The sequence below is a fragment of the Varanus komodoensis genome, unplaced genomic scaffold, assembly GCF_004798865.1.
Source record: "Varanus komodoensis strain SLA01 unplaced genomic scaffold, ASM479886v1 scaffold7_1, whole genome shotgun sequence".
NCBI classification, from domain to species: domain Eukaryota; kingdom Metazoa; phylum Chordata; class Lepidosauria; order Squamata; family Varanidae; genus Varanus; species Varanus komodoensis.
In genome coordinates this window covers 11,617,444-11,639,687 of record NW_025336479.1, presented here as the reverse complement: position 1 = coordinate 11,639,687, position 22,244 = coordinate 11,617,444, and the positions used below count along the sequence as shown (strand labels likewise).

The 22,244-nt window shown below is 45.0% G+C and overlaps 2 protein-coding genes across 4 annotated transcripts in view; both read right to left on the bottom strand.

The window, feature by feature from the left end:
- DDX39A (DExD-box helicase 39A) overlaps positions 1 to 7,247 on the bottom strand; it is a 12,138-nt gene extending 4,891 nt beyond the window's left edge. Inside the window, exons 1-5 of one of the 3 annotated variants that reach the window (XM_044453650.1) lie at positions 7,163 to 7,247; positions 4,914 to 5,124; positions 4,102 to 4,229; positions 2,749 to 2,841; positions 821 to 1,004 (exon numbers count right to left, since the gene is read on the bottom strand). In XM_044453650.1, the coding sequence (XP_044309585.1) occupies positions 821 to 1,004; positions 2,749 to 2,841; positions 4,102 to 4,229; positions 4,914 to 5,121 (613 nt within the window). In that variant the 5' untranslated portion in view covers positions 5,122 to 5,124; positions 7,163 to 7,247. Of the gene's footprint in view, positions 1 to 820; positions 1,005 to 2,748; positions 2,842 to 4,101; positions 4,279 to 4,824; positions 5,125 to 7,162 lie in introns of those variants that run through there. The other 2 variants (XM_044453651.1, XM_044453652.1) reach the window with 2 other exon arrangements.
- A 3,521-nt stretch (positions 7,248 to 10,768) lies between these two features.
- CUNH19orf67 (chromosome unknown C19orf67 homolog) lies at positions 10,769 to 20,698 on the bottom strand. Its single transcript, XM_044453947.1, has 7 exons — positions 20,575 to 20,698; positions 16,820 to 17,121; positions 15,112 to 15,256; positions 13,690 to 13,790; positions 12,246 to 12,431; positions 11,890 to 12,012; positions 10,769 to 11,544 (listed from the first exon to the last, which is right to left on the bottom strand). Exons 2-7 carry the CDS (start codon positions 17,095 to 17,097, stop codon positions 11,370 to 11,372), a joined length of 1,008 nt encoding a protein of 335 aa, XP_044309882.1. The 5' UTR covers positions 17,098 to 17,121; positions 20,575 to 20,698; the 3' UTR covers positions 10,769 to 11,369.
- Positions 20,699 to 22,244: the final 1,546 nt, after the last annotated feature.

Sequence of the window (22,244 nt, the reverse complement as noted above, 5' to 3'; positions counted from 1 at the left end):
AACTGTGGTTCCAAAACATGTGAAAAGTGTGAGGTTGTGCGAGATGTAGGTATGGGGGGAGTAAAGGAAGGAAGGAAGGAGGGAGGGAGGGAGAGAGAGAGAGAGAGAGACTGACTGACTTTATTATGGTCAAAGACCAGCTCCATTCAAAATTTACTGAATTAAAATTAATTTCAATAAATACTTGTCTGAAAAACGATTCTGATCCTGGTTTGCAGGTGAGTGCGAATCACACTTTGCCTGTTCAGCCAAAATAGCAGACTGTTTGCTGGAGATCAAAAACTTCTAATAGCTGCACACAAGAAGAAATTGTCTCAAAGTACTAAACGATGGCTTGGCAACATGTCAAAATAGGCCCTCTGAAGCAGCTTGCCTTGTCATAAGGTCCTCTTTTCAAATGGAAGGACATCAGAACAAAAAAGTCGGAATGATCTTGTGTTTTCTCCATGTGACAGAAGAGTTTGAGGATTCCTGGTAAATTACCATGTATCTCCTTATGCTCCACTTTCGCATCTTAATTCCACCTCAATTAAATGCAAAGACAGTTTTCAGGTTCTGCCTTGAGACTAGACAGTTGGATGCAGCTTGTGAAGTGTCTGGCCATGACCCCTCTTCCTCCATGCACTTGAAACAGGCACAACTTCCTGAAATAACTCAAGCAGGTTTCTGAGCAATGTTACTCTTGATCTGGCACTGAGCATCAGGCTTCCTTCCAAGAAGAACATTTCCCAAACCAACAGATCACAAATCCCTGATGACAGCAGCCCAAGCCCCAATGTCCTCCTGCAGGAAATGAGCATGGCGCGTTTCTGCCCCTTACCCAGCTGCTCAAGCATCTTGTCACACTCGTCCAATACAAAATGCTTGACATTGTGCAGATTGAGTGTCTTGTCGCGCACCAGTGCCAGAATACGGCCAGGGGTCCCCACCACAATATGCGGACAGTTCTTCTTCAGCACTTCTTCATCTTTCTTGATAGAAAGCCCTCCAAAAAAGACAGCTACCTGCAGGATAGATGAGAGTAACACTGAGAACCCCAGCAAACCTACAGATCTTCCATCATGCCACACTGATTCACAGAACATGATACAGGACATGAAAAGAGATGCAATAAACTACGAGGAGGGCCCACCCACACAGGTTCCCACCATCCTCATTCCATCAGATCCACTCTTTCTTCTCCGTGGTCTCTGTGCCTCACACATAAGGGCTCCGTGTCTGTGCAGAGCCCATTGTAGGGAAGCTTCCACAGCTGAGCGTTCAAGTGGGTGGGATCCCCTCCCCTTCCTGTTCCCCGGAAGCAGGAGGGGGGGCTCCCACCCATCCCGTCAGTATCATTTTGACCACCATCACACCTAGATAATCGCTTCTCTCTCATCCACCTAGCTACTTAGAGTTCTCCTCTTGTTTTTCCCTCTCCTTCGCCCACAGCAAACCTTTCTCCATTTCTCCCTTCAACAGCCTCATTTTCACTCTTAACTATTAAGAAAATCTGCATTTTTGCCTACTCATCTTCCGATGCACTGCTCCTTGCACCCTCTTTCAAGTTGCCCGTGCCTCTTTTCTTTTTCTGCCTTTCCCTGCCTGCCATCTTTTCCCCATGTCGACTGTGCAGCTAGGAAGGCTGCGAAATGCTCAGAGAAGGTGGCGGCTGCTGCACCGAAACAAAAGAGGAGATGCTGTGCGAGTCCCAAGCAATCCATGGTCCTGAGCACGGAGCCTCCACCAGGCTGGGTCTCCTGCACCATCTGCCTCGCCTACAAGACTGGCCTTCACCTCACCACATGACTGAGGGCCAACTCCACATGAGCACTGGCATGCCCACAGTCCTCTTTGCTGGGATCCCCCTGAAAGAGGCGGGGTCAGATGTCTCTGAAAGGCATCGGCAGAGCAGCCACACAGTCCATGCCCTCAGCACCTGCCAGACCCTACCAGCTGGACATCTGTGCAAGGGCAGACTTTGGCAGGGCGACCCTCTCCTCTGTCCTCCAGTGACAACAGCACCCCTCCATCCTTCACAGGGTAAGCTAGTTAGTGGTCCACATGTATGAGGCAGGGAGATGTCAAAGAAAAAGGACAGGCTGCTTACTTGCGGCTGTTGGCTTTCAAGGGGTCATCTGCACAACCTGCCCTCCAGTCCTACTTGCTGTCGTTCCTCCAATGGTTACTGGATGCTCGAAGCCAGGCAGGGTCAGGGTCTTTTCCCCTTCCCTTGGTCCAGAGATCCATGGTGCTATTTATAGGAAGTGAGGGGGTGGGCAGTTGCCTCTCTTCAGGCTTCCTGGGAACAAGAAGGCCTCCTACCCAAATGAACACTTAGCTATAGAAGCTTCCTGACAATAGGCTCCGTGCAGGTGCAAAGCCCGTATGTGTGAACACACAGATGACCATTTGAAGACCAACGATTACACGGAAGCAACCTGTCTTTCTCCAGGACCAACTGCTTTCTTCTTTGAAGAAACCAGGCAGATCAGGGATGAACATAAGAAGCTGGTATTATACCAAATCAGAGTATTTGTTTGGTGCTCAGGACTATCTTGCTCAGGACTATCTACACTGACTACTCTAGGCAAGGGTCCTACCTCACACAAGCTAGAGGCAGCAACAACTGAATCTTGGAACCTGTGTAGAGGTGGACATACAATCAAGCCATTGCATTGTCTCTCCCTCTACACCACAAGCTCCAACCCAAATTACACACACACACACACCTCTCCCTGGACCCAAATTAAACCATCTGTCCCTTACCTTGACAGTGGGCATATACTTGGAGAAGCGTTCATATTCTTTGCTGATCTGGAAGGCTAGCTCTCGGGTGTGACACATCACCAGCACTGACACCTGCCAGAAAAAAAAAAAAGACATCCTTGTACAAAGGCAGCAAGAAGGTGCCATACTTGGTAGTCACTTTACCTGACTCTGAGAACTAGTCTGCAATAGATACATAGTGCATCATTATGGTACACAGTCCTTCTGCATGGAAAAACTATGAATCATACTTCAACAGGTAAGGTGTATTGCATGAACATTATTCATTGGAGAAGCAAGAGACACACCAGCCGGAACAAATTCATATTCTTGATCAGATTTCCTACAGTTTTGACTCACTCTGGAACTGGGAACACCTTGTAAGTCAGGTCTGTTGACCATCTTTGAGCCCGACGGCCACACTTAATTTTGGAAAAATCTCTTGGAAGCCACATTCAGGGAATGTGCTGGTCAAAAGGCAGGGATCAAAACTACCTTTACACTTTGACTTAAACTTCTCACCGCAAGACACTAAGACTTGGGAAAAGCATTTCAAACTTTTAGAATGTGGGGAAACCACTGAAAAGGAAAGAAACGAGCAAACAACTTGCAGTCAGAAGAAAAGGACATGGAGACAGGTCTAGCTAAGACGCCCTGGAAGGCTGGCTTGAGATCCCAGGGTGTGGGAGTGGGGGCCAGACTTGGCTTGTAGGCACGTGGTTTAACAGCTCTATTGTATTGTTCTTCATTATTAATTTTATTCTTGTTCTGCCCAACAGTTTATAACACATAGAATACAACAAAAATACAATATAAAATCTTACAATTTCACTTCCAAATTTAAGTCAAATTTAAAACCAATTTTTAATAGCTACAACACTTAGAACAAATTAGAACAACAAGATTTCTTATGCAGTTGACATAATGAAGCTGTCAAATGCTTCGTTATAGAGGACAGTCTTAACCTAGCACTGGAAGAATAGTACAATTGGTGGAAGAAAAGCTTGTTCCATAGCTGGAGGGCAGCTTCTGAAAAGGACTCCTTCTTTGTTGTCACCAACAGAGTCTCTCTTGGAGGTAGCAGTATTCCAAAGGCACCCTGCTACCAAAAAGTTCCCACCACTTGCAATCCAGGGCACCAAAACCCAAACCCCCATTAACCCCTGTCCTAGAGTAGATGGCTCTGGAGCCCCTGCCCAGAAACATTCCCCAAAGCAGCTTCTGAAGCTAGTCCAAACTACGTTTCCCAATCAGAGTATGATCTCTCACGCGGGTGTTCGAACATCTAGCTTTCTAGGGACAGAGTGTCTTGAAAACAAGAACCATGCAGATCAAGAACTTCCCATCACATACTTGCCCATCCAAAGGCTCAATCTGTTGCAGCGTAGCCAAGACAAATACAGCAGTCTTGCCCATGCCCGATTTGGCCTGGCACAGGACGTCCATGCCCAGGATTGCCTGTGGAATGCACTCATGCTGCACTGAGAGGGCAAGAAGAAGAAGTCGTCACACAAGGGGTTTAGGCAGCCTCTGGACAAATGGGAGAACCCAGAATGAGTGGGATGAACCTCCGGAGGCCTTGACAGCAGCTCTCTCCCACCCCCTTAACTCCCGAGATTGCACATCACACCTCTCCAGTCACCCCTTCCCACACACATACTGGACAAGGAGCAAAACTGTTCCCACGACACTAGCGGTCGGCAGCATGAGCACGAGGATGTTCAAGGCTTATCACTCTGAATTACAAGGCAAAGCGAACATGCTGCAAAGGAATTTGGTGTGGTCTAGTTATCCCTGCGAGCCCCCTCTTTCACTGATGACGACATCGCAACTCAGGCAGAGTCTAAACGGAGCCCCTGTGCTAATGGGGCCTCAGAGGACTTAATAATAAGCATGAAGTCTCACTAGCATTAAAGCATCAAAAGTCACTTGGCAATACCTACACAGTATCTTAACTGCAGAGCTCCCCAAAGTGCAGCAACCCCAAGCACTATACTAGGCTCAACGGTGACAAAGAAGTCATCCCCATCCTCATGTCCCCCTCCCACCCTGCTCCCTGCAGCCCCCAGCTCTCACCCTGCACCGCGTGGCACCACTGGCAGTTGCTCCCCGGTGGGTGGGCTGGGCTGGCTGACGGGGGCCAAGGGCCTTGGCTCAGCTCCTACCTTCTGAAGGATGCTCAAAGCCGCAGTCCACAATGGCACGAAGCAGCTCTGGCTTCAGCAGGAAGTCTCGGAAACCAGAGCTGTGAATGGAGACATAGGAGCCCTTGACATCCTTTTTAGCAGAGACAGGGGCTGTGTCAGTCACTGCCTGAGGCTCATCCTCCTCCTCATAGTCCAGCAACTCATTCTCCACATCCTGCTCAGCCATATCCTGCAGGAAGCATGAGGCAACATTAAAAGACTTTATGGCACACCTGGATTAAGGAGTCCCCCCCAAAATCAAAAACAATCAAAAAACCCAGTGGGGAGCAAAACTAGCAGAAGCCACAGATCCAGGCAGCAATTATCTGTCTCCAGTTCACAGCTTTCATTAGAAAATCCTGCTAATGACAGAGACAGATAATAGTGTTCCTGCAATATTATACACTTTTCCCAATCTAAATAGTATTTCCCAAGTTGTTTTAAATGCCGTTTCCAGGTTTCCCAAGTTAGTTAGATATGGAAACATGTATCTGGTAGTGTGAAGCTTCACAGTCCCTTCACAGCTGGCACCAAGTCACCTCAGAGAAGGGGCCAAGAGGACAAGGAGGGGAGAAGACAAGATACCTTGGTAGAACCTTAGCCTCCTTCCCTCTGCTCTGAAGCTATGCAATTAAATTTAGCCTTTGCATTTAGTCTAACTGCTTTGCAGAGCAAGAGGAGTGTGAAGGCAACATTTGTCCTGCATAGGATGCTGATAGTCCTTGAGTTTGGAGGAATAAGGTAACTTCACTGGATTGTACCCTAACAGACTCAGTAATTTTCCATCAATTCTACAGAAAAGATATATTATAGCTTGCTAGTGTACTTCTACAATCTTTCATGAGTGACTTCGGTTTTGTTAGATATGAATTCAGGAATGTTTAGAGCCATTCCCAAAGGCTGCTCCTGTTTCCAACCCCACTTCCACAATTCAGCCCTCCAAGCCTTTTCAAGAAGGAATGCAAAATACTTCTTGGCTCAACACAACAGGTTATTTTAATGCTGCATCTATACAGGAATGTACAAAACTGTATACTCATTATCTTTTGAAATAGGAATGGGTAACTTGAAGCCATCTCATCACTGGCTTTGCTGGCTGGAGCTGATGACAGTTTGGCCCAACAGGTCTTTTAGCCTACAAGTTGTTCACCCTTGCTTTAATCTCCTTAGAGTACACTCCTATGCAAGCTTAGATGGGGGAGTGTTCTATAATTTTCTCACTGATTAGCTGGGAAATGCTGGGAGCTGGGGATTTTTTTTGTCTAAATATGCATAAGATTTACACTTTAAGCCAATCTTAATGATATCTCTACTTGATAAAGCACTATTTAAGCAAGCTTAAAAGCACATACGTGTGCTACGAAAATGTGTATTGAAAGTTCTACAGCACAACTGCAACACCTTACACTAAACACCTGAAGTGATTCTTGAAATCTGGAGTGCATACAAGAACGGAATACATAGGACAATGTAAAACAGCATTGCCAGAATGATCACTGCCCACTAGCAAAGCCATCAAGATAGAACAGAAACAAGAGCCAGCCTGTACTTGCTTTACTTACGTTAATGCTTCAAACAGGATTTCACACTTTAATTTTCAATTTAAGGACTCATTTTTAAGTCCCGGTGTCTATTAAAGGCTGAGAAATCCTGGAGAGGTTCGACATGGAAAGGGGAGCTAGGCCATCAAGAGAAAAAAAGGGCCAGGTTCCTTTTCATATACGGGGACCCGGGCCAGGATCGTTGGAAACACAGCAGAGACAAAGGGCCCTTGAGCGCTTTCGGCCACGAGGCCGGCGGGGCTGCGGATATATTCCCGCACGAGGCGCCAAGGCCTTCCACTTCCCCAAATCAAGGCGGCCGCAGCAGCCCTCAGGAGCGCAACAGACCCGCCCGCCCACCGCCGAGCGGCAAGCCGGGTCGAATACATCATCCTCCCGCCAAGCGGAGAGGTGCTCTTCCGCTAATCAGCGACAGTCACGTGTCGCAAAACGATCGTCTGAACAAGCCGGCAGTGGGTGGCGGAAGCGGTACTGCTCTGGGAATCAAGGAAGAGGCGCCGCAAGAGACGCGCAGGCGCGGCGCTTCCGCACCTGCACCGGCGGCCAAACCGGCTGCCAAGAAGGGAGAAGCAGTGTGCCCGCCAGGCTCTCGGAAACCGCTGAGCGCGCCGCGGAACATCCCCCCTCCCCAGCCCGCCGCACCGTCGCTTCGTAGAGCCCGCTCACCTGACCGATTCCGAATCCGAGGGGCGCTTCTCCCTTCCAGGTACACACACCACGTTCCAGTTGGGACGGTACTGCTCAACCCAGGAAGCACTCTCCATTGTCATTGGTCGCTGCCGAATATAGCTCCGCCTCTCTACGACGACAGAGAAGGAAACTATGGGCCTGCAGTAACGTCACTCAAAGCCACTTGCTTCAAGATTGGCTTATGTTGCACGCGGCTACGCCTCTTGCTATCGTAGGCTAGTATCCCCGCCTCACGCAAAATGGCGGCTTGGATGGGAGGAGGGGGAGGACTTTTTTTTAAGGCGGTGATGAAATGGTGGGAAGCGATGAAATCGCCATTTTGAATGCTGGTACGAATACTTGTGCGTCGCTTCCTGTGAAAAATACATTTTGCACTTCCTCAGAATACATATTATCCTCAGAATATATATATTATCAGTCAGGTAGAAGCGTCTTGGAGGAAGGGATAAAAATGTAAAAAATAATCATGTGTCTAAGGAGGAGTGTTCTAATAAATCAAAGCCTGTTGTCAAATCTAGTACAGTAAAATTCACTCAGAAGTAAATCTCGTTGCGTTTAATGGGCTTACTTCCCGGTAAGTGGTGTAAGATTGCACTATCTCACAGAAAAAGTCTACGCCATGTTTCTAGGGGAATATGTTTTCAGCTGTACTTGAGCTATTATTCATCCTTCATAGCTGCTCACAATTAGAGTACTCAGTGCTATTTCAGCCAATTGCTTGTTCATGGGTGGGAAAGTTTGGCCAGAAATACCTAGCAGGTGTCGTAAGTCTGATTATATGCACTTTAATGCAGCCCTTTCCTCTTGCAATAAATTTTTTTTTAAAGGTAAAGGTTCCACCTGAGAATTAGCTTGCCTCAAATGGAGAATTACTTTATGCTCTGCTTATCTTTAGCTTAAACTTAGAAAAGAGCTTTTCCTCTGTAGACACATTTCTTTAAACTGGAAATTTTTACTCTTTAAAAGCAGTGCCCCTTACCTTCACATCTCTAAAGAACCGAAAAGGTGCATGGTTCAGGGTTAGAGTTGTACAATCTCATGTAGCCAACCTGTTTTGAACTTGCTTTTCAGATTGTATTGCTTCAACTCCTCCCTTAGGTTACTCTATTTTAATGTTACTGATCAGTTTAGGATGAAATAGAGTTGAAGAACACAAGTCCATCCCTTTCACATTTGTACTATCTCATGATACAAAAATTAATAAGAACAACTTAGTATGTGCTACATAAATGGTACCTATAACCCCTTGATCACCAAGTCAATGGTGCCATCCCTGTTCTCTCTAGGATGTGGCAGCATGAGCTTCAAATTGGCACAGTGCCTCCACCACTCCAACTATGGGCGCATTCCATTAAATGGAATGGAAATGGGGGCTCCAGGATTCTTGTTTAGTAGCTGTGTATTCTGCCTCACTTAAGCCACGATTGTATTTCATACAATTTGATGGGGATAGGGCGAAGACAAAGGTAAAATAGGTCTTGAAAATGGGATTCCCACTTAATCAATTTTTTTTCTATTTATATTGCGATTTATATCCTGCCTTTTTCCTACAAAGGGCTCAAGGCAGCTTACATCATTCTCCTCCTCCATCTTATCCCCACAACAACCCTGTGAGGTAGGTTGGGCTGAGAGTCTGTGACTGGCCCAAAGTCACCCAGTTGGCTCCATGGCTAAGCGGGGACTAGAACCCAGATCCTCTGAGTCCCAGTCCCATGCTCTTAACCACTACACCACACTGGCTCTCCAATTCCAGGCCTGATCAAAACTGGGGAGTGCGGGAGACATTTGGCACCTTCCTCCCATTGCCTGGTTTGCTCTTCTTTACCATCCCAAAAAGTAAAGAGCTGAACTGCAAAGGAGCTCCATTGTATCTTCCAGCAACTCCTGGCTCACAGCCCAAGTAGATTAGATTATTATTTTCACAGCTGGATGATTTACCTCAAGCCTGTCTTCATAAAATGGAGACTTGGCCTTAGAGAGGGTTGGGAAACCTTGGCCCTATGGGCCAAATATGGCCCATGGAGGCTTTAGATTCAGCCCACAATTTATTGTTGAAATATGGACTGACTTTAGTGAAATGGTGAAAAAAAGTAACCATTTGGAGCTGCAAAAGAATACACATTGAACCCTCTTTTTGCTTATGCTAGTGCTACTGATGTTTGAAGTGAGCTATGCTTTTTACAGTTGCCTTTTAGCCATGACATTCTCCAACATTTCAGGAGTCTGTTTTATTGCTTGAATATATAAAGAGGTCATACTTTATATAGTTCCACAATATTTGTTCAGACTAACAAATAAGGAAACAGGAAAGCTCTAATGATCAGAATGCCTAAATCTTCTATTTATTAGAATGTACCTTGGTCATGCTGCTGACACTTAAAAGAAACATGCTGGTACTTAAGCTGAAGAAGGCATTCCAGTGGCTGAAAGGTGTAGCAGGGGATGGTTTTGCCACTGTTAACATTTGTTCTTTAAAAAGGTTTATTAAGGCTTGCTATTTCCATGCTTGAAATTAATATTTGTACATTTAAAAATCCCAATATAATTTAACTTTGAGAGCTATACTTTGGCCACTAGATGGCAGGGCTTCTCTGCTTTTATTTCTCTTTAGATACCTTTCTGACTCAGCATTCTGCTCCTTAGCATTTTTCCCGGTGTTTAACCAGAATGATTGTGAGAACAGCAGTGGTCAATCAAACTCTCTGGCTGTCCCTATTCTAGAACATTTGAAATATTGCAACACACAGGATTGCTACTCCCCATTCAGGAGAGAATCCATTACCAGAGGAAGTTGATTTTCTACCAAATGAAAAGGCACATTGCATTTTGAGATCCTATTCACTAGGTAATACTACACATTTGGTTTCAATTGATTTATTTTTTTTTACCCAGTGTGCGACTGAAAATTAATTACCAGCTTTGTGAATTTAAAAAAAACCTGTTGTGCTTCTCTTTACTTCTGCTCTCTGTGTTTTTTTTTTCCAGGCAAGAGACAGATCTGAGTTACAGCTGGTCTTTACGTTTTCAGAAATGTGGGTCAGCCATGGCTCCTTTTTCCACAATTCTATGTGTACCCTCATAGTTACATCTAGGGAGTGATCCTATGGCTTCTAGACAATGTCTGAAGTGCAGCTGGATTTTTCAGATCCCACCTATAAGATAGAGACTGCACTCTCCTCCTGCACCAGCAGCTCTCCAAAGTTGGAACAGCAACCTCAGAGGGAGAGTAAAAAGGGCCAAGGAGATGGGGAAGTCAGGATACAAAATATCCTGAAACTCCTTCAGCATCCTTCCATTTCCCTCCAAGATACTATAGCTAGATGGATGAAAAAGTCCAAAAAAGCAAGATATTATTGCTTATCTTCTTGTCTTGATTGGTTTGTAAGTTTGATTGGACCATATTCTATATCTCATATTTGAACTGTTATTTTTAAAATGCTGCTTATTTGTTTACTTCAACACAAAAAGATGGATAAACAAGCAAGCAAATAGTCAAAACCTGAACCTCCACAGAACAAGAACAAGCATTTATTGTATTATTTAAGAAGCTACATTACTCCTTAAAAAAAAATCAAAGCTTCTTGAATATTCTCTGTTAATTCCTTTAATGTCTTTGCTCTACCAGCTATAGCCAGGTGAGTAGGGCCCAGAGGAAAATCAAGAAAGGAGAACAAGCTATATATAAACTCAAAGGAAATGGTCAGAAAGTTAATTAGATGAGATGACTTATACTGTGTCCAGTGCAGGACCATGATAAAGGGTTTCTTGATGTAAGAAGAAAAATGTGACTGCCAACTCTTTCTTACTGCACCTTGTAAGAGCCCTGATATTCCGTAATATGGTTTATCATAAAGAGTGTAGTGTTCTGGTAGAGGAAGCCTACAGGACCACCAGCAGTGACCATCAACATAGATTCTTCTTCTTTAAAAATATAATGCAAGTCTCTGTTGAAAGTAGTGCAGGCTGTGATGCTCATGGAAGGAGGGGTGGTCAAGCTTTTTCCTACTTCTTCATAAAGTTGTCAAAATCTTAAATGAACTTATGTATAAAACAAAGCACAATCATTGACTCCTTTTACTGATGTGAAGATACCACTTCTAGCATAGTGTTCCTGCTGATGTGATGCTGGCAGTGCTAGAAAACACGAGTTGTGTTCTGCAGCACACCATGAAGTGGCACATATTTACTGCACTTGTTCCCTGGGGCTCACCCAGCAGGAAGACTCACGATGAAGCAGGCCAGAACTCTGAGCATTTAGCATCTGCACCAAGAGGTCTGTAGCTAAGGTGTGGGAGGGTTCTTCAAATCCAATTGTCAAAAGCTGCTGGTAATCCCCCATGGGCTGGTGACACAACACCCTGCATGAGGAAGAGAGGTGAAGTCAGTAAAGTATCCAGGGACTGAACTCTGCTGGTTTGTAATGAACAACCCACTGCTACAGCATGACAGCAGAGTGGTGCCAGAAATACATGAGGAGGCATTCTGACAGCTGTAGCATGTGCTCATCCTACATCATTCCTAGCACTTCAGTGGAGGCATCATGAACTAAAGGCACAGATTATTAATGCCTTAATTCTAAGAGTTCTTGAGAAAGCAGTATAGCTTTGTAAATGTTAAATGCTTTGGTGGGTTACAACACACACACACACCCCTGGCCTCCCTCTGTTCAAGACAGCACCACTGCACTGCTGCTGCATACCCACCAAGAGAGCACATCAGAGCTATGCTCACTGTCAGGATCAACAGGCACCCAGCGTCCAATGGACCAGAGCTTCTGCATCTTCACAGTGGTATCATCTCCTGTATCACGGAAGCACAGGAAGTAGCTGCAACAAAAGGATAAGATTGCAGGCATTGAATAATGAGAATAGCTGGTCAAGCAAGCCTTGGGGATGCTCAAGGAATGGAAATGTAATAAAACCACAGCCAGAACTTCATTAGCTCTGCAACAGGAGAACCTATTGTACTTCCAATATCAGTGATGGTCATGGTTAGATCTGTCTCTTGGATCTGGGCCTTCTACCCACACCACATACAGCCAGGACATCCAGCAACTCACTATTCTGACCGGGGTGTTTGATTCCGGCCAGGAGCCCCTTCCAAGATGTCAAGATTCCAGCGCATCTTCTTGTATAAGTTGTGGGGAATGTGTGCAGCTGTGTAGGGTGCTGAGATACAATATCGGAAGATGGAAACCTGCCGTGCCTCATTCAGCCAAAACTTTCCACAGAAGAAACATGAAACACTGGCAGAGATTTGGAGACAGACAAATGGCAGTTTCAAAGCCAGAAGTATCTTTCAAAATTCACACAAAAGCTAATAAATACATTTTCCTTTCTAATTAGTACTTTTCAAGAGAGTTTCTAACACTATGAACCTAGATCAAGGGTCAGCAACCCACAGCTCAGAGCCACATGTGGCTCTTTCATCCCTCTGCTGCAGCTCCCTGTCGCTCAAAATATGCGTCACAACCGCCAATGTGCGACACCCGCCAGCATGCGATTTATTGAGCTTTTCGACCCCCAGTAGGCCAACCATGGATAAATCCAAGAAAAGAAGTTTCAGAAGGAAACAATGTTTAATGGTACGTGGACAGATTCATTTGCTTTCACTGCTGATGAGACTGGTTTACCAGTATGCTTAATATGTGGTGAGAAATTGGCAAACAACAAAAAGTTGAATGTTGCAAGACATTTCCAAAATAAACACACAACCTTTGCTGAAAAATACCTGGATGGAGACTAAAGAAAAAAAGCCATTTTGGAACTGAGGCGGAAGGTTGATCTGAGCAAAAATCATTTCAAGAAGTGGATGAAGTCTGCAAATTCAACTGCATATGCTAGTTTTGTGGCCACTCAGGAAATAGTAAAGGACAGGAAGCCGTTCACAGATGGAGATTATATAAAAGAATCATTCGTTGACTTCATAAATGCAACACAGTACAGTTTTTTATACATAGCATAAAGGTAAAAAAGATATATGCAGTGTTATCTTCATTTCAGATGTCAAAAGGGTTTTGTGGCTCCCGGTGTTTTCTGTGGGAAACTGGTCCAAATGACTCTTTGAGTGTTTAAGGTTGCCGACCCCTGACCTAGATTGTTGCAAGTGAATATTAGTTTTCAAGTATTTCTGCCAAAACTTGATAAACAATTCATGGACTTTGAGGGACACAAACACACATGTACACACACATCCATCAAGTATCTTTAGGAGGACTCTTGGTTTTTTAAAAATGCTCTTTGTTCTCTCTTCAAAAGTGTAATTAAGACAACTTTCTTGGCAAAAGAGCATTTAATCCCCCTTTAGATTAAACTCATCTACTTCATGGTGCAGAGATAGCTGCTGATTTCACCTGGAAAAACTAATGTTCTTAAATTCTACACATCCCAGTGAACAGCAAGGAATACTCCCAGAATACCTTGTTCCTGACTTCAGACTGCTGTGTCCACTTGCTCCACACTAGGGAGCATACAGCTGGTTCTGCCTTGGAAATTGTCTTGTACCTGAATGGGTCTGTGTCTTCCAGAGACACAAAGCTGAAGGAAGCATACATCAGCACCAGTTGCTCGAGCTGGCAAACCAACTGCTGAGAGATCTCCAGGAGCTGTGGAGGGGAAGAACAAAACCACAAATCACAATTTGGCCTGGACCTTTTCTAAAACTGAAGGCTGAAGAGCAGGATCTCTAACTCTGGAGGGCAAGTGCTGACTAGAACTAAGCTGATCCCCACTCAGTGAGCTGCTACTCACATCTCTCCTAATACCAAAGAGAAATGTTTTGTCTCAGCCAAGCCCTTCATACTTGGAATCTGCCAGAAATACTGAGGCTCAATTCACACTGTTTGTGCTTCCTGCTGCTTCCTTCTCTCTCCCAGGAAAAAGCACAGACTCATCCTGCGGTTTTCAGTATCACTCAGCAATGAATTTGCTAGCAGCAGAAAGTTGGTCAGGGAAGACCTCCCTCCCCCTTCCCTCATCTCTTGATTCTACTTTGGACCAAAGCAGCTGCTGACTCTGGATGAGCGTATTTCTCCAAAGTACTTCCAAACAAAGAGCTCCTAATGGTACCAATCAAAAAAATGGCACAGCTGTGCTGGCTTTCCTTCATTAAAAGATGCTTCCTGGCAAAGAAACCAATGGAAGAAGGGAAAACGGGGGAGGGTTACCAACAGGTTATCTAAGAAAACGATGCCAACTGGAGCATGGTCAAATTCTGTGAGTGAAGCAGGGCAATTGCACAATGCAGGTCATGTCCAGAAGCACCCTGTATTGGAAGGCTCTGCCATCCTTGCTCTTTCAGGAGCTGGGTATTTAACAGTCCTATGCTGAGGGCAAATTACTAATGAACATGCCACAATCCTTTCTCCAGTATGTTTGCTTATTTGCACAAACACTATTCTCATTTTACATCTCCTTTAATTTCACATTTACTATCTCACTTTATTCAAAAATAGTTTGCTTCCATTGATGTTCTCCTCCCAAGATTGCACATCATTTTTTCAAAGATTGAAAATAATATATTTGCACAGTTGTTCCCAAGTGTGAAGATGGAAATTCATTTTTAACTGTTGCAGTTGTGCAGGAGAAAGGGAGGGGAATTGGCCAAGAATGAGCTGGATGTTTGCCTCAAAAGAGCTGATATTTTAGTTTTGAAAATTTACCCCAAAACTGCTGGAATGATGAGGTAGCCTCAATCCAAGAGAAGCAGTGAAGCAATATCAGTTCCTTTTCCAGTACCAAAGAAGGAAACATTTTGATTCCAGGAACTTCTCACTGGAACCAGCTTCTTTCCCTTTCCTTTCTTTTTGCATCAGTTCTGTAAAGGTGCTAAGAGGATATCCTTTAAACTTTCTGAATGTGATTGGATAGAATGGCTCTACCAGCTGTACTGGGTCCTTCCCTCTTTCTTCCTGCTGACAAACTCACCCGCCTGCGCACTTGTTCCTGTGGCGGTCTTAAATAAGGTGTGCAGCTGCGTGCTGTAGACTCCAGATAGTGGAAGTAGGGCTGGCACATCTGTAGAAATGTGGGCATAGCTTTGGCAAATTGCTCCTTCTGCATTCTGTCTCTGCTGAAAACAGGAGGCCCACTCTATGGTCATCACACACTCTTGTATTCAGCATTGATGCCAGGGAAAACTGAGCCAGTCTTTGTTCCTTACAAAGCATTATTCTTGGCTTGCTACAGTGTACATATTAGCGCAAGAGTGCTACATATTTTAATTGCTAGGAGAGTGCCTGGTTAACAGTATAGGGCTGGGTATGTTTTCTTTTTATTAATTAATTCATTATAGTTATTCCCATCCAAGGTGGCTTACATAATCCTCCTCCTGTTTTATCCTCAGAAGAACAACCCAGTAAGGCTGAGAGTCAGTGAGTGGCCCAAAATCAGCTAGTGAGCCTCATGGTTGAGTAGAGACTAGAACCCCAATTTCCAGGGGATCTTGAGGGCACTTTGGCAAGGCACTCTCCACAGCAAGGAATGAAAGCTCAGAGATCACTTAGGCCAACCTCTCCCAGTCTGCTCTCCTCCAGATGTTTTGCACAACAACTCTCATAGAATCATAGAGTTGGAAGGGCCATGAAGGCCATGACACCTTTACACCAGTATTAATTGTCATAATTGATGCTGGGTGGGGTTAATGGGAACTGAAGTCCAAAACATTTGGTGGGCACCACATTGGGTGAGATTTACCTAACCCCTCAAAAACCCATTCTGAAAATGTCCCACTTGCCCTCTTTTCTTGGGCATACAATCTCTCATGTTATACAGGTCACTCAGGGCAGCCAGGAGCAGCACAAATGTGCCACTGATGACCTGCACATGGCCTAAGACTCTTGAGTGGAAAAGACCTTCGTTCATACTAGGCACTCAAAATGGTCAAATAAACCTGCAGAAGGCTCTGATGGTTGTGGCCAAGCTGCACCCTAAAAACAATCAGAGGCACTCTAGGTCTACTTTGTCCCTTCTGTATTGTGGGCACCCTGTAGAAAGTGAAAATGGCTGTATAGGCAGTATGATGGCTCCCTTGATAGTCTCTGGGCCCCTGATGCAGAGCGTTCATCATCTATGCAATAGGCAGGGAAAGATAAACTTCCTATTCCACTGTATAACACTGTAATAGAATTGCATGATAGAGCCATGTAGTGCATTAAGGGAATCAGTGATGCCTGGAAGAAATGCCATCGTAACGCCCTCCCACAAAATTCTACTGAAGTCCTCCATACCTTGAAAGATACTCTGCCTGATACCAGTCCGCTGTAAAATCAGGCCAGACAGCACCTTGGCACACTAGTAGTTTGGCACAACAGGCAGAAATTCAAACGATTCATGGGGCCCAACCCAAGTGATGAGCAACTAAACTAGTGATTCAATCACTATATATCAACCTATAGTATGCCCAAGTTCAATACAAGCACTGCCCTTTTTGGAATCCATTCTGCTGCTTTCTATAGGATGCCTTTTTATAATTAGCCCCTCTTCCCTTTCCCCCAGTCCCCCAATTTCTAAGTAATCAGCTACTACATATTCAAATGCATCTCAGCATCATTTCAGCAAATATACCTTGAACTACCTGGATCACTCCAAGTTTGCCACCTCCCATGCAATCAACCCTGACCCAGCCCATTGCCACCTGTACAGTAGGTATGTCTGGAAGTCTTCAGCTTTCTTCAACAAATACTTGAGCTTTTCGGTAATGGGTGCCAGAAGCTCCTCCAAAGTGATGTTCACTTCAGATGGTGACTCAGGCTGTGGTGTTGCATTGCTCAGCCAGTGGGACTCTGCAGTGGGAGGGGAGATGAGGCACAGCCCTGGGCTGTGAGGACTAAGAGTCAGAGTGCCTTCAGGGCTGGAAGATGGAACATCCACAGAGCTATCTGAAAAGCAGCTGTACCCTTGCTTGCTGGCCATCTTCAAACACCTGCCTCTGGAAATCTGCCAAGAGAATGGTAGGAAACTAAGCATCAGTGCAGCTGAGTCACCCCAAAAGGGGCTGGTAAACGCAGATTTAGGTCTCCAGACCAAGCATGAAAGATGTGCTCCTCACAGACCTCCCCCATCCTGTTGGAGTCAGGGGACAGAGTTCTGCATTCCAGTTCATAAACTTCATTGGGTGACTGTTGTTTATTCCTTGCAGGAGGGTTGTGTGAATAAAATGGGTATTCTGAGATCCTTGTGGGTTACAAATGGACTAATTATATGTATTTGAGAGTATTACATGCAAGTATATGTAGGAAATTTGCTTGATACGGGGGCTCCTGCCACAATTTGTTGGAGCTGTTACCTGTTTCTGTATGTTAGCTGCTAGGAAACACAAGTCAGACGGTGTTCCCCTCATGTCCTGCTTGTAGGCTTCACTTTGGCATCCGGTTGGTTATTGTAAGGACAGAATTATGGACTGGGTAGGCTTTTTGTCTAATCCAGCGGGGCTCTCCTTAAATTCTTAACTTATCTACTCCCAGGACTGCTCCTGTTCAGAGTACCAGACAGCTTAGAACAGGAGTTTGTAGGCTCCTGTTGTCTCTGTGCTTCAGGACTGAGAAGGTGATGAACTTCCCTGGACCCTTTGGTTAACTATAGAATAAGACATCTGCAACACCCCAAACCTGAACATTTTATCATTATTGTTGCAAGACTGAAGAGGAAAAGGTTAATATAGCTAGAAGGATCCCTAGAAATGTCCATCCATAGCAGTCAGTAGCAAAGTTTGTCAAGCATGTCCTTTGGTAGAAAAATTACAGCTAAGGCCTATAACTTTGGCATGGCAAAAATGGGCCACAATCTGAAGTGGGTTTATTAAGCAAGCTGCAGTCTATGTGACACTATGCCAAAATCTGCATCCCTGGTATATGATGACTGAGGGAGGCTTCTCCAGAAGTTGAGAGCCATTTTGGCAAAAGGTGTATTTTTTCTTTTACTTTTCTCCAGTTAAGGATGATGCAAAGTGAGGCAGAGATTGAGGGAGAGAGGTAGAACAAAGGAGATTGTTCAGAGTTAGAAAGCAAAAGACAGCAAGCAGAAATTAGGCTTCTGGAGGCTCTGTAAGCCATGGGGGTGTATCTGGAGATCAGAAGTGGTAGCAGTGGGATTTACCTTGTTGTGTTTAAGCTGTCTGCTTCCATCTCTGCTCAATGTATGTATTTGTAAATAAACTCAAGAATTACAAAAGTAAGTTTCTAGTACTCTTTCTTTCCAAAGGAAACCAAACTTCTTCCTATTTAAACTATGATGCTATATACTCACAGTTGTAGAGACTGAACCATCCTTATGTAGTGAAGGAGAGTTTGTTGAACCCCCAAATTCCAATTCTTACAATACTAACTATGCACTGCCAGGAACTTGAGATTTCAAGAATTCCCTCTCTCCTCCGTGTGGGGGTGAGGCTGTTTTTTCAACTGCCATTTTCAGCTGTTCTTCACCACAAACCCTGCCAGATGTCTGATATCTTTACCCTCCTCTGCACTCCCTACAGGCTCAGCCACCATCAGTATTCTCTAAGCAAACAGATTCTTGTCTGCCACTTTACTTCTTCAGTATTTTTCCGTTTGAATTTACAAATATACAGTGGTACCTTGGCTCATGAACTTAATCCGTTCCAGGACTCTGGTCATGACCCAAGTCAAATTTCCCCATAAGGTTCAGTGTAAATAAGGTTAATCCATTCTGTAACCATTTTTTTTAAATCACAAAAATTTGAAACCCAGTGACAAAGAAGAACAAAGTAACAAAGAACAACAAAGAACAACAAAGTAACAAAGGGGGGTAGATGGCCATGATCAAGGGTGTGCTCATGCAGGGAAGGCAGGTGCAATTGCAGCCATCTCCCCCCCAGCACGATTGTGATCGCGCCCGTCTTCCCTGGACAAGCGCAACTGTGATCGCAGCCATCTCCCCTCCACCGAGCACGATCATGCAGGGAAGGTGGGCACGATCGTGATTGTCACCCAATGCAGAGTTCGCAACCTGAGGCAAAATTTTGCCAACATTTCTGTTCATGACCTGATCTGGTCGTGAACTGAGGCATTCATGAGCTGAGGTACCACTGTACATACTTCTGTGTCCCTAATGAGTCCTTCACATATGTTAAAAACAGCTTTATATTTGGGTGGCTCCTCTTCACATCCACACTGATAAGCATTGGATCTGTTGAGTGTGCTATTAGAAAAAATTATAATGTTTACGGAACTACCAGGTTGTACATTAAACGCAAACCCAAGAACTTCTTGCATGAGAATATGTAAAAGAAACCCACAGGATGGCAACGGATTCAGCTCAGCTTTCCCTGCAGAAATGGCAATGTACTAGGTTGCTCCAGTGACCACAAGGCGTTTTTTTTTGGGGGGGGGGGTGGCCTAGGCTTGGATGCTTTGAGCTGTTGTACCAATGGGGAACCTTAGGGGAACCCCATCAAATCGTTAATAAAGCATCATGTAGAGGAACAAGTTCATGGAAGACTGAAGATGTTTGTTGCAGGCTAGAAGCATCTGGAAGAAAATGTAACTCACACGGAGTAGGAGAGCACACGCCTCAAGGGCGACGCCCTCAGCCCAGCCGGACTGTTCTAGAATGTAGTGACAGTTGGGGCTGGGGGGGAGGGAAAGGGGCCCTCCCAGCCAATAGGATCTTGCCATCTTCTGCACAGGTGGGAGGGGCTCCCCATCCCTGCCCACATCAGAATCCAGGCAGCTGATTGAGCAATACAGAGGCAGGCAATCCTATTGGAGGGCAAGGGCAGCAAAGATGGGGGCGCAGGCACCACTGCCAAGGACACCAGTTGCAGGCACTGTCATCCTTTGAGTATGACTGCATTGCCCTGCTCTACTGGTAAAAAAATATTCACCAATGGATGAGTCTGAGGGGACTGGGGGCGGGTCTTCTCAGCGAAATCACAGACATGAGTGTCAATTCTATCAATGTTTGGGGTCCTGGGCAAGGTGCCTTCAGCGCTTTTTGTCTATTGTTGCCTGTGCCCATTTGTTTGCTCATGGGCTCAGCTGTGGGGGCCCAATCCAGAGGGGAAGTATCTGCTGCCCCTTCTCATTGCTTTGGTTACAATTAACCCAAAGAATTCAGATCAGCAGTGAAATCAAAGAGGAAGAGGCCAGGGATTGATAGTGGGGCCTGGCTGGACTGTGGGCCTCAGCAGGTGTTTCATGATGCCAACCGGTACTATCCAGCATAACCAGGGCATTTGTGCAACCACATGCTTCACTGGACTCCAAGCAGAAACTTGTGCAATTGTAAGGGGGTAAATAGAGTGTGGGAAAATGTAGTATTCTTATGATAAAAGTGGTGTTGAAGAAAGTTCTGAGACTCTACATAACATATGAAACAAAAACAGGGCCTGTGCGACCCACTAAGACATCAGCCTGTATCCAAAATACAAACCTGTTATTTGAGTATGGATCCATCTACCGTCGAACCTCGACTTTCGTAGGGTTGGCTGTCACAGAATTGAATATTTGGGAGTTTGCCACCAATAATCAGATGGGAATTGTTTTGGAGTTTTGAGGCCCACTGTGGAAAATCAGGAGCACCATAGCGAGAGGGGAAGCGAAAGGGGAGCGGGGAGGCCTCCGGGGACGCCTGCCTTCTCGCCCCGCCCCTCCGGAGAGGGAAATCCTCCCACCGTTCCTGGGTGCAAAGAGGAGGCGCTGGTGAGCGGAAGGGAGCGCAGGGAGCAAGGCCATGGGAATGTACTAAATGAAGGAGGGGAGCCCTGCTGGATCAGACCAAGGTCTGAGAGGAGAGGGGGAGAGGAAGGAAACAATCCAGTGCACCGATGGGCAACAGTATGGAGAGTAAGCTTTGGTGGGTAGAAATATTTGTAGGTTCTCCACTTTCACAGGTGTTCTGCCAACCTAACCCCCACAAATGTAAAGGGCCAACATTATAGTTAGAATGGTATCCCGATGCCGAAAGGTATCAGCAACCAGGTAGGGGGATGTCAGATTTCACAGATACATTTTAAAAGATTGGCAAAAAAAGTGTGGGGGGGCATCCCCCTGAGCATGCTCACTGGCCACTGAATATTGACTGACTTTGGAGACTGCGGAGAAGCAAGTAATTGTGTGTGTATTTAGCGGAAGTATCCTGGAAGAGGGTACGCCTGGCTGGCTGGAGACCAGAAAAGAATCGTGCCACAGTGCAGCATTTTCTTGCGGAATGCTCTGGGGACAGAATTTGGTGGCATAAATGCAAAGTTTGCCTGTGGGCCACATGATTTATTTGTGTATTGTTTTATTGAATTTGAACTTCCAGTACCAATTGAATGTTCAGAAGTAAATCTCAATGTGTTTTTCAGAGGTGGTGGTGAGGAATTTGCTTCTGGATTATAAACAAACTACGATTTTCACAGAGGATACTCATTCTACTGGATGCATATCCTGGGCAGCTAGATTAGAGACTATTTGGCTTCATTCCATGGGCCATTTCTTTCTTTTGTCTCTAGCATTGAGAATGGAAGATGTCAACTTTTCATTTCCAGACAAGGCTTTTATTGTGCCACCGCCCTGCCTTAGTCATGGAATTTTACTAGGGGTCTCGTTTATATATTTTCCTACTCATAGCCTTCCTGTGCCTTCCCACTCTTCTTCCATATTTTTCCTTACTGCTAACAAAAGATCTGTTAAGAAAAAAAAACATTGCAGTGTCATCTATGGGTTCACTGTATGAGTTCTCCGTCTGGAAGCATCCTTGGAGGAACCCCCTCTTTAAAATGACATCCATTTTATTATTTTTTTGCTGTTTGACTTGATGTTAATGCTTCAAAACCGCTTTAGCTGATGCTCTTGTGAATAATAGTGAGCTGCCTTTGATGTCCTGATGGGTTCCTGCACTTCGTAGGCCATAGCTTTCAGAAAAACTGAATTATAGTTAAGGACCCCATCCTTCATCTATAGAATTATTACTGTGCATTGTTCAAAGAAAAACTGAGCCTCTTAAATTCTTTTCCACTGCACTTTGGAGCCGGGTGTTTCATGTTATTTACAATGAAATAATGAAAAGCTGGGCTTAATTCTACCTTGCTCTGTCCTTGCTCACCTATACCCTGTGTA